The 13,363-nt window shown below is 29.6% G+C and overlaps 1 protein-coding gene across 5 annotated transcripts in view; it reads right to left on the bottom strand.

Annotated features, from left to right (window-relative positions):
* sit (stuck in traffic) overlaps positions 1–13,363 on the bottom strand; it is a 50,636-nt gene that overhangs the window by 11,280 nt on the left and 25,993 nt on the right. The window contains exon 1 of one of the 5 annotated variants that reach the window (XM_031920634.2): positions 10,086–10,158. The exons of 2 other annotated variants lie outside the window; for them this stretch is intronic. Coding sequence is in view for 1 of the 3 variants with exons in the window: in XM_003691144.4 (XP_003691192.2) it covers positions 2,614–2,656 (43 nt within the window). In the remaining 2 variants the exon portion in view is untranslated. Of the gene's footprint in view, positions 1–2,613; positions 2,884–5,222; positions 5,448–10,085; positions 10,159–13,363 lie in introns of those variants that run through there. 2 more of the 5 variants (XM_031920635.2, XM_003691144.4) reach the window with 2 other exon arrangements.

Genomic DNA, 13,363 nt, shown 5'->3' with positions numbered 1-13,363 from the left:
CTCTTGCGATCATAATAATACGTTCGTAACATGTAAATATTTGAATTACGTATATATTTTTAAATATATACGTGTAATAAACATTTTGTATAAACTTTCTATTATACAATTTAATATCCTATATTAAATTATTGTTAATGCGCTCTTTGTTAATGCAATTTTTTAAATAAATAATATTTTTATCAAAAATAAAAAAAAAAATAATACACGTATATCCTCGTTTCAACAAAAGTTTGAGTATATGGATAAAAAAAAAAAAACTTGTTGCTCAAGAACGAAAGAAACATCGAAGCCAAAGAAATGAAATAAACAAAAATTAAACGAGTCAAGAGAGCAAGAAGAGAGCATTGACCTCTTTCCAACCGTGCTCTTGCACTTTCGCGATTATGTAATTTCTATCCAGGCGTCTACACGATTTGCTCGACCTTGATGAATTTATTACCAACGGATTCTTTCTTTTCTTTTCTTTTTTTTTTCTCTCACCAACACAAACAACAACCGATCTTCGAAAAACTCTTCGTCATCCACTTATTTATTCACTCGAATGGAATGGGGATCACCTTCAGAACGTATTAGTACGTCCAGCTCGTTCGTCCATCGTGAAAAAGTGAATTTTTGCATTATTTAATTCGATTACATTCTTTGCTTTATTTATCGATGAATTATTATTCTAAATTATTTCTCTCTTAGAAACTGAATTGAATTTAATTAATTTCTTAAATTAAAACTCTTCCTTATTAACATCACTTTTTCAAACACAGAAAGAACTTATTTAAGAACGATTTATTTCATCGTGGTTGTTTGGGACCATTGATTAAATTTCAAGTGAATTCGTGCTAATACAAAAACGCAGGATCGAGAGACAGCCCCGGAACTGGTTGGAAATATGTCTCTGGTTATGTAGCGTGTAAAAGTTGGAGTGAAATTGCAACGTGTGACGCGTAACTGGATTGTAATTCCCGAAAGAAATTTATTTGCGCGATTATTCCAGGAAATGTGATTACAACCTCACCTCGTTGGATCAGGTTGGGTTAGGTTAGGAATCGAGAAAAAGTGCGTAGGACGTTGACGTATATTCGAGAGGCGAAAACGAGCACGAAAGTGTAGAAAAATATCGATTGAAATTGAAATTTATTAAGAAGAAATGTATTAATATTTCTGTACGTTAGAATAAGAAATTTTGGTAAATTTGAATGAATTTTTGGAAATAAGAAGAATATATATGAGAAATGGATTTTTTTTTTTTGATTATGTATATAAAGAAACAATAAACAAATATATAAAAAAATGTTCATCTCAAAGAGTTCGTCGTGTGGCGAAAATCCAACTATTATTAAAACGTATGGTAAAAAGGTTGAGAAACACTGATCCGAAACAGTGAATGAAAAAGAATGTGAAAATATTTTACGAACGAATATAACGTAAGTATGATTTTAATAGATAAGTAGCACGAGACAACGATAAATAATACGAATGTGCTTCGTTGTAAAATTCTCAATATACAGCTTGCCATATGTAATATAAACAGCTAATATAATGTCTAAGAAATTACAGGTATTGGAGGAGGAATGAAACGTATGTCGGCAAGATAGCGGGTAATTGTGTCAAGTTGGAATCGTGATAGGAAGAAAAGCCGGTTGAGAAGCAAACGTAGAATCGGAGAAGTTTTCAAGGTTATTTTCCGTCTTAGATGCATAATGTCGATAACGTATGTGCTCTTCATTCCCGATGAACTCTTATGATACACTAGAGAGATACTCTGAAATCGATCTGTCTATATACTTTGAACAATGGTTTTTAAAAGTTTAGAAATTTTTCTATGCGATTCATTAATTTGTTGATGTTGAATATTCAAACAATAAATTATGAAAATCATTTTCAAGGGAAATATAAATATATACTTATTGACTTGATTCAATTATATAATATAACTATTTTCATCTGAATATGAATATGAATACGAATGAGTATAGATAAAAACGTTGATAAGCCTGTTATTATTATTTTTCCCTGTCATTTAATTAACACTGATATTCTAATTAATCAATTAATGTTTCAAAGTTCAAAAAAGATGAAAAACTTGACTTGCAAGATTCAAATTATTTTAATTATAGATTACGTTTATTGTAAAAAATAAAAAAAAATTATTTACCAATTTTCTTTTGTAATCTTTACACGTTTTAATATTATAAGAAAAGTATAGAACCCTTTTTTTTTTTTAATCGAATCTACAACTTTCCTTTTCCCTTTCTCTTTTTATAAATTAGATAATAGACCTTCTTATAGAGAAATTGGTCACTGAGAAAGTATCCCTATGTTATTATTCTCAATTTCGAAACATTTGCATACTTACTACCGTATAGACAAATGGATTTTAGTCAATTTATTCTAAAATTACCAAAAAAAAAAAAAAAAAGAAATAACAAAAACTTTTAAACTCGATTCATAGAATGCTTCGAGATCTAGACCAGTGGTTCTCAACCAGCATTCCTTAATCAATCATCATAATCGTTTTACAATTTCTAAAAAAAAAAAAAAAAAAAATCTAATCCCTCAAAAATACATCCTTTCACGAGAAAAAGGAAAAAAAAATATTTCCAATTTTTTTCTTACCAAAAATGAATTCAACTCGCAGAAGATAATACCGACGAGTCATACATGCAACACCATAATCAATCAAATATTTACGTTTATTTACAAATGAATTAATGAAAAATATCGGCCTTTCTTTTTCGAATATTAATATTACGCAACTAATAACTAAGCCTCGATGAACGAATTTTTCACCTCACGAAATTAAGGTAAAAAAAAAATCGGATCGTTGGAGGAAAAGCAGGAAACACGATCCTCGATCACACGCGATCCGACGTTCCTAATAGACTGAGAGGGCCTATTCGATCGCACCACGCTACGTACTTTCTATCTACATGGGAGTAGGAAGAAAGCTATAAGAAGTGGGATCTATTTGAACTTAAAACTTGATTTTGGTGAAAATTATTTGGACATAATTTTTTTCAATATAATTTGTAATTTAATGCTGATGGTATGTAAAGACAATGATGGTACGACTCTAAAAAGAGATTTGCAAAATGGCTGCCCAGGGTGATATGATATTTTTGTTTGAAATTGTTTGTACGAAAGATCTTACAACGAAAAATTTTTGTCTCCCTATAGTGTTCTTATTTAAATAATTTTACAATCTGCGATAGGCTTATTTTACATTATACAAAAAGAATTACAAAAAGATTGTTAAAATTATTTTGTATATTACATTGAACAAACTGTGGATAAATGTGTGAAGAAATATTTTTGCTTGAAATTAAATTGTACAATTTTTACAATACAATATTCCAACTTGTTCTTTGCACTTTCTGTTTATTTTTATATTATAATTACATCCACCAATTTCTAGGAACTACAATTTTTCAGACATTTTCTTCGAATAATTGATTTTGCTTTGTCACTTTGGGTCACTGGACACTATTGTAATTAAGAGAAGAAAAGGTCATAGGTTATTTGCTATTACAGAAGGAAGTTGCGTCTGAAAAAATTTAGAAAACACCGCGATGCAATGACGATCGACAAGTTAGTTTCGCAAAAAGGGAAGACGCACGATTGACGTTGATTTAACTTGAAGTTAATTTGCGACAATTTCCAGTGGTAATCGAATGGAAAATAATGCAATTTCGTTTGAATAGTTGAGTATTCAATAATATTATTTAATAACTTTTGATATTTTTATTTAAAATTCTAACCTTAAAATTTAAACTTATAATAATAATATATATAATTGTATGTTATAATAAGATTTGACACTTTAAAATTGGAACTTCAATATCTTGAACTACTTTTCACTACTTTGATAATGCGATTAGTAATTTTATTTTTTCTATTTCAAAAATGAGAAGAGTTACTCTGAATATGTAACATTGTATTTGCTGCTCAAGAAACATGAAGCTGTGAGTGGAATTAAATGATTGTATCTCTCTTTGTTAAAATAGATATTGTGAATCATAACTAATTCAACTATTATGCAGTATTTACTTACCACAAAGTGATAAAGATGAAGGTAAAGATGGATGGAAACATGATTAAAAAAATACAATTTTCTTACCATATCTTAATCATTTAATGAAAAGATCTCATATTTATCAAACAAAAATTATTTATTACATTTCTGTTAAAGAATTTTGCTTATATCCCATTTCTAAAATTGAAGTTGATTCTACAAGAATAAAAATGATGAAACGAGATAGAAATAATGAGGCAGTGGTAGCAGAGGCAGAGTTATTTATCTAAATAACGTAAATTTCAATTGCAATATAATTCAATAAATAAACCTCAATTGAGATTTTTGTGTTTCTTTTCGTTCGAAGAATTCTATTTTCTTAAGTGTTCCATGAATATATATTTACATCTTATATAAATGAAAACTTTCGAAAATCAAGGACAGTTAAAAATCGTAATCCATAAAATTGCGTAATCTTCGAATTAGGGGATAAGTATTTCGATCTTTGAAGAATGAAAGCTATGACCGTGACACAAATTATACACCTGTCATCATAGATCCGCTCTTATTCTGTTGGTTATTATCACAATCTATTTTGTAATTATTTACTTTTGTTATTATATATATATATATATATTACAAAGATATTTTAAATACGAAACTTCAATTTGAACGTACAAGTTTTTCGAAAACACTTATAACATTTTTTATGATATTGAATGATAGCAAAATAATTAAAATAAAATCATCTAATCTAGAGATACAATAGTCGCAACAGATGCAATATAAATATTGCAGAACAGTTATTTTCAACTAATATGCAGCGAGAGGTACATTATAATATATTTATAGGTGTATACATCTAAGATTTTTACATCAATTAGAAAAAAATAATAAAAAGTTGTCAAACAAATGATTGATAAACAATGAGAGAAAATTTTATATCTTTTTATAAAATCTGTGAAAAACTGTTCTACCGATAAATGATTATTGAGACTTAATATATCGAATGTCATAAAAATCATAAATTGAAATGTCTTATTCAATTTTCATTCTTCTTAGTTTCATGCAATTCTTATTAAATTTAAATCTAATTATGAATTTATTTTCTAATCTCCTAATGTAAAAAAATTCTTAAACAAAATACATAAATATATTTTAATAGTTAATTTCATTTCCTTGAAAAGATTTTCCATCAATAAAACAATCTTACCTCCATACCGTTTGATCAAATCGCACAAAATGTACAAGTTTTCATTCAATTTTCAGGTTAGATTTCCTTTTAAAGTAATACCGCATACAATAAGGACACTTAAACATCGTTGGCCGGGTAAACAACGTAAATCTCGATGCATGTACCACGTCAAGGTGATTAACTAAGAGGATCTTTTCGAAAAGGATCACGGGGCCAAACAGTCACGCGTGCAATCCGCTAACTAAAGATGTTGCAATTATATGTCGTCGCATTTTCATTGAGTTCGTTAGGAAGATCGCGAATAGATTGGGTAGAGGGGGCTGCGAGCGTGTTTGGCAAGAGTTTTGTAGCTGCTTTGCGACTCTCCCTTAAATTTTGCAATCGGTGACCACAGCTACTGTAAATACGACGCGCGCGCCTCTGCGGTAAATCCACTTAATATTAGTAAATCGCGTGTCGGAGAGTGTCGAAAAGTACGCAATTTGTATCATCTATTTATGTTATGTGGTTTTCTTTTCTACAATTCTAGAGTTTTTGATTTCTCGAGTTGTTGATATCGCAAATAATGGATCGCAAATATAGAATATCGTAGAAAAAGCGATGTTAAAACGATCTTAAAATTTGTGTAACAATTTGTGTTATTGACATGCAATGGGTAACATGAAATATTATTATAGGGTGTTTTAGAAAAAACAAAACTTTGTTTCGCTATCATTTTTTCCTTTTCATGATTCATTTGAGGGGGATTGAGAATTATCAATATGTTATTAATATGTGATTAATTATATGGAATATTAATATAGAATGTTCCAGAAGAAGCAATCTTAATCTGTCTTTTTTTCTTTTTTATTATTTCTTTTTAATAATATATTTATATTATCAGAGCTGAAAATCATATTGGTGCAAATCCAGAAAATAAAAATCTATTATTTTAAATTATTTCAACAAACTGTTATATATTCACAACATTCTTGATCTAACATCTTCTTAGTGGAAATTTTAAAAAGCAGAATCTTTTTAAAAAAAAAGAATCGATTTAATTAAACTGAACAATTGAACAAATGTATAAAAATATATAAATTATATATAGATTAAAATAAACAAATAAATTGCATGTTTTGTGAAATATGGAAATCTAACTGCAATCCCACAAAAGATATTCGCGATGTGTAACTAAAATGTCAGAAAGTCACCGGATTGTAAAATTTATGAGACTTTAAGTCGTGACCGAAATTTTTTAGAGACTTCTCAATTTCGATTCTAAAAGTATACATATATATATATACATATAGAAACTATATCGTTCTATCTATCGTACAATGCATATTACGATCTACTTGCATATCATTTGTTTTACGATATTACACACTATATAATAGAATTTAATTCTGTTAACTGTAATAACGTGATATCTTCTTACATAATAAAATGCATTGTAACGTACTGACAAATGTTATATTATATATATATATATATATATTTAATCAATATGTAAGTATATTATACAACAAATAAATACACGCATGATTAATGGGTATAATTAATATTAACACGTAAATACGTTACGCAACATACTTAATTAATCAATAATTAATCAATAATACAAAGCGCATAAAAATTTTTCATCGTTACGTTAGTTATTTCATATATGACTATAAAAATTATAAATACTATAAATAATAACAAAATACCTTTATTGTGCACAACCATTGTACACGGACACCACTTTATTTACGAGATAAAGTATTATCGGTGTGAAAGAGGAGGCGCGTGCCTGCTTTCTTCAATTGTTAAAATTAAAAATTCATTTCGTTTCATTCGACTGTTCAAACAGTTCTTTCCTCGCTTATATTGAATTGAAAATTACAAAACAAAAGATTATTTACTTGCCGCCACGATCGATTGAAAGTTTAATATCGTTTACTCATTGCCATGGAATCTTCCATAAATGGGCAAACTCGTTACACCAAAAGATAAAAGATTATCGATTATTTACATAATATATATATATATAAAAAAATTGCTTACAGAAAACAAATAAAATTATTAAATAAGATTCGTGGAACAATGCAACGATAATTAAGATCAAAACAACTGTGTCTCCGAGTCTCCGTCTAATTTGTTTATCAGAATTTTTCAATCGTTGTAATTATCATATCATCCATTCGTTTTTCTTTCGCAAAAGATCGCGACCAACGATTGTTATATCGTAATTATATCGAGAAAAACGCACGACAAAAAAATAAATTATAACAACGAATTAATAACGATAAACGATCGTGAATTTGAACTTTTGCCCGTAATTATAACAAATCAAAGGAAAATAACAGGGAAATAACAAGAGCAAGGATCCTGTAAATGGCGCGCAATTTTCGAGGAACACGTCAACAAATTTTCGAGTTGCATCCTCATCGAGGAGGAGGAGGAGGAGGAGGAGGAGGAGGAGGAGGAGGAGGAGGAGGAGGAGGAGGAGGAGGAGGAGGAGGAGGAGGAGGAGGAGGAGGAGGAGGAGGAGGAGGAGGAGGAGGAGGAGGAGGAGGAGGAGGATCTGTAAAATCGTAAATATGATCGTAATCGCCTGTCTTCTTTGTTCTACACGGATCTCTTGCCCGGTATTCAATTATGTACGCAATGCATGGATGGAAAATTGGAGGATTGAAGACGTTATAGGAGATAAATTCTTCGATTAATTATTCAATAACGATGAATTGAATAAAATTTGAGACGAGATTATAATAAGATTATTCTTGTGTCTTTTTTTTTATTTACGGTTATTATTATTATTTTCTGTCGTATAATAAATAAATTTTAATTTGAAGTGTAAAGTAAATTTTTTAATTTTTTTTTTTTTTTTTAAAAAGAGGAGTTTATCCTGGTATAAATGACGCGCGTAACGAGTAAAATAAAACAAGGAGGAAGAAGTAATTATGCCGAAGAAAAATACGTACAATACGCGTGTATAATATAATTTTTTTTTTTTTACACAAGCTTAATTATCATAAATCATCGTTTAAAATAAATCTCTATTATTAGTTTTCATTGCGAACAAACTGTACACAACTTCGGTGTACATTTTTGAACAGGTTCGGTAAGCAACTTTTGCTTAAGTAATCAATGGCGAGCTCGTTTATATAGTAAGTTCAAGTTACAGTGTCGTGCGAGCATGATGGTCGACCGTTACGAAGGAGGGGGAGGGGGAGGGAATAAACAAAGAAAACTTGACTGGGGAATTCATATCACGGATAATTCGAATATCTTTTAGTACACGGCGAAAAAGAAGAATAATTTTTTAAAGAAATATTCGAAAACGAAGGAATCCCTTTCCGGCTCTTTTATTCATGGATTACGCAACAGTGGTTCTCAACTCTATGATGAAAGTATTTTTTAAAAGTGTCGTTTCACGATTAATAATATTTTTTTTTTTTTTTTTTTGTGAACGATGATCACAATGAGCACATTCGTGAGATATTTATTTTCTATTTTGTTTAAATAACCAATTCTACACTTGCAATGGATATTTTGAAAGAATTGCCGCTTTCAAATTTAATTATTATAAACGTTATTCAACAATTGCTGTTGAGGTTGAAAATTGAGTTTGAACAGCGATAAAAGAATTTTATTTAAATAAATAAAATAACTGCAATACGAGAGAGGATTGTAAAAAAAAAAAAAAAAAAAAAAAACACTGGTAGACAAGACGTTTATGATTTGTGGTAGGTCACGAAAACTTGCCTCTGTCAACTTATGATCGACTGGCCTCCTCGTCAGATCTCCTTGTATATAAATATATGTATATTCTAATGCGAACGTGAGCGGTTTTTAAAATAATCGTTCTATAAAATCGTTTTATTATACTCTGCTCTGTAAAAAAGAAAACTGGTTTTTATTTATATTCCACGAATTTTGACATCAAAATTCGTTTTTCTCGTTATTTTTTTTTTTTTTTTTTTTTTTCATACCATTGTGTTACCATTTCAACAATTCATTTTATAAATATCTCTATTTCGAGTAAATTTATTTTTCACAACGAGCAACTATTTCTTTCTACAGTTATTTTTGAAAATTAAGAAACGAAGTTTTCAATGAACAATTGTACTTCTATAATTTTGCAAACATTTCGTTTTTGATAACATTTCGTGAAAAATTTCTTTTCGAAAAAAAAAAAAAAAAAGAAAAAAGATTCCGCGATTTTTCATCTCGAATTCTATCTGTTTTCGAATATTTTGTATTTTTTTTTTTTTTCTATTCGAAATCTCTCGAAATTATATTAAATTCGTTAATTCGAAATTTGCAAGATAAGAATTATGCAAAAAAAAAAAAAAAAATCTCGCAACATGCGAGATTCTAATAATAATTGTAATGATAAAAAAAAATTTTAAAATTACATTAAAATAAAAAGTAATGTGTAAGAATAATACTGTTGTAATATTCTTAACATTCGGAGAGCGAAATATTACGACCAATGTGAACCGCGGCACGAGAAGTAATAACATCGATCGACCGACTAATATCCGAATTTTATTTTACGGAGTCGCTTTCAAAACACGGAGCGGAACGGTCGTGTTTCCATTCGCTCCGCGAACGAACATTATATTATATCGTTCAATTATGGATGGATTAATGGATTATCGTGCAAAGTAATTATAAATAAAATTGAATGACCGATACAAAAAAACGTACAAGGACAATAAAATAATAAATTGTTACAAAAATATTACGAAGAAGAAATATCATTCGATATATATATATATTTCGATTCGAACTCTAGTATTATTGGATTTCGAAATTTTTAAGATTTTTTTTTTTTCTTTCTTTCTTCGTTTTAATTTCGTTTGAAATTTGCAACGTAAGAATCATGAAACAATTTTTTTTCGTTACTACCTTGCAACTTTTGGACACGGGTTGAATTGCCTCTTTTAATAATATCTGATGACTTGAATGCGTGCAAATCGTTTTAACTAAACTGAAACGTTTCACTCGCAATATATTTATATACCAATCATATACAATATTTTCAATGTTAAATTTTTAATTACGTTTAAGGAAGAAACGATGATGATAAATTGTTTTGTTCGTGGACAAACAAAAAAAGATGACGTGGAATTCGATCTTTTTTATTTTACGTTATACTAATTTTTCCTATTTTTTTTTTTTTTTTTTCGTTTTTCGTTCGAACCGAAATTTAAAAACGTAAAAATTTTAAATATTTGACTTGGTTTATTGTTGCCATTGAAATCTGATTTAATTACGAAATATTTTACGTCAATTTATCGTTGATCAATTATTTTGCTGTTAACTCAATTGCTCATCGACTCGTTCAATTAATTAACAATAATTAATTGACCATCGACTTGTCAATATAACCTCCTTAACATAAAGACACGTTTTTTCCCCTACGATTATCTAATCACCACCAGTTTCTTCTCTTATCACGATACTTCCTGTTGACATTATCAAAAAAGAAGAAGAAGAAGAAGTCTTCGAAGAACGACAAACATTCAAGAAAAAAGAAAAGATATTAATAATATAATATAATTAAATAATAAAATATAAAAAAATATATATATACATAATATTATAGGATTATTGATTTCTAAAATTAAAACGAATAGATCCAAAGTACAGGATGAGATGAGATCAGAGATATTACATTAATCGAGAATCACAGACAATAAATAAAAAAAAAAAAAATTAATGGCGTACGTGAAAAAATTACAATATCGTCGATGAAACTAGATTCATCGAATCACATAGTCAATACTGAGTTAATATAAATGAGAGATTTTTGACGTGAAAAGAGAAAAATAATAGGATTTGTCGAAAATGGATAAAGATGGGACGATGAAAGACGATGTTCTCTCAGAGAGCGTTGAAGAAAGTTTGATCCACGAAGGTTAAATTCCAGCCTTGCAAATCCGTCTGTCTTGTAACAAGATAAAAGTAGAATTTTAACGAGTAACGGAACGATCTTTTTAAATTCGATAAAATTATTCGACTATAAAAATTAAGTAGAAGAATTAACGATAGTATTAAATTGATTAAAATTAATCAAAAATTTAGAAATTCGAATATTTTTGTAAAATTCCTATAATGAAAATTATAATTTTTCATATACTCTGTAACAAAAACTTCAAAAACTGAAAATTTTTAAATAACTCGAAATGAAATTAAATATTTATTCTGATCCTTAAATTCGTCTAAAAAATTACAACTTCTTTATCACAGTCTCCAGTCGAATGACACCAAAAATTTCAGACTTTATGTAATGACAGAGAGAGAGAAAAGAGAAAAGAAAATTTTCACTCGTATCGTTTAAAATCAAAAAACCGAATGTTGGTCGAAAATTTCGAGTAGGGAAGAAGAATCAATTATTCGACGCAGGAAAAAATTAACAAGGCATAAAGCGTGCAATGAAATTCTGCCAAACGCATAAAACCACCATGTGGTTTCTATGGCATTCAATGACTAAACAGGAAAGTTTAAAACTGGGAACAGGTTTCCCGATGGGCAAAGTTCACCTCAACCTCTGCACGAATGAATTTCATCTTCTGCTTCATCTGTGTCCGTGACACGTTTAAACGAGATTACGCAACATAACCTAATCTTCCCCCGGCTCGACCAGTTCCTCGGAATCCCGTGTCACGGTTTTTAATTGCAAATCATCCGTTTCGACGAACGATGACCGTTGAAAACAGGTGTCGGATGCTGTTACGTTTATCCTCTCGATCGATTTTTCCACTCCACTCGTTTTTTGGATCAGTCGACGATCACGCTTGACGCAATCGAACGTGCATTAGGGTTTTTTGTTATTTCACTAGGATTGATCTTTTTTACCGATGTACGGTAAAACTGTTGTAAACGTAGTATAATTTTATTTTATTTTGGGAAAAGATCTCTATGAATGGTTAACGATAACGTTTTTAAAAATAAAAATACAAATTTTTCAATTCTAACCTATCTTGTATTTTTACTTGTGTAAATTTTCCGATTAATTAATTTAACGATTTTTCAAAAGTTTTAAGATTTTCTTAAGATTCAACGATATTTCTTATCATCGATACATAATTTCGTTGTAATAAAATCAAAAATAATCGGTGATGAGATGTCTTTTACGATGTCTCAATAAATTACGATATCTGACCATAATCTGTTTGAACCAGAAACAAGGGAAAGCAATAAATTAATCCAGCTTGTTTTCTTCGTTTCAATTCGATTGATTCTCATATTCGAAAGAATTTATAAAAAGAAATATTTATATAATTTGAATACGATTTAACGGAAAAAAAAAAAAAAAAAAAGGAATGGCAAAAATCAGCTGCTAACCAGCACACAAAAAAGTAGGGAAATAAGAAAATATGGAGGACAATATTAATAATAATTAAAAATCAACACGTGTAACGTATTGACATAACACACAATTATTGAACAAAACAAGTAATTTCTTCATAATTAATCAACAAAAAGAAATCATTATCAAACATTATTGATTCACGACGTTAAGAACCCAATAACTAACATTTAAACAATATCCCGTACACAATTATTCTTTCCATGAATAACATAATTGCGATGACGTATTTTAAAACTCTATCTCTAAACGAACTAGTCGAAAAAGTTTTGCTCCGCAAAAAAACATCGTAACATCCTCTCACATCTCTGATGTGATTTTTCCTCTCGATTCAAGACACGAACATTTCGTAAAAAAAAAAGAAAAAAAAAAATTTTTTTCAAAATCAACCAATTTTCTATCCCATTTAAAGAACGACAAAAAAAATAATTTTTCCTCTTTCTCTTCAACACTTAATTGTCAAATCGAGAGATCAATCGAATCTATTTAGAAAAAAAAATAAAAAGAGCAATTCCCCTAAATATAAAAAAAAAAATTCCTATCCCTATCCATCCACTTCCCGAGAAGGATCCGCAGCGGGAGGATCCCCTCCCCTCCCACCCCCCTCCCTCCCTCCCCTCCTCCCAATCAGCGAACGACCTTGGCCGAAGGGTGCACGCGTATTATGCTTACTTCCCTTTCTCCATCTCGAGGCAGGTCTGGCGGTAGGAAAAGAGACCTTGACTCATAGCACGAGATTTTCAGGCGATCACCTGAAGGCCCACACACCCCCACCCCGCCGGCCGGACCCCACTTGCTTAACCAATACTTA

Source organism: Apis florea, unplaced genomic scaffold (genome assembly GCF_048593485.1).
Source record: "Apis florea isolate Af1SG1 unplaced genomic scaffold, ASM4859348v1 contig_37_pilon, whole genome shotgun sequence".
In the NCBI taxonomy this organism is placed as follows: domain Eukaryota; kingdom Metazoa; phylum Arthropoda; class Insecta; order Hymenoptera; family Apidae; genus Apis; species Apis florea.
The sequence above is the reverse complement of the archived record's forward strand: the minus strand, read 5'-3'. Positions and strand labels throughout refer to the sequence as shown.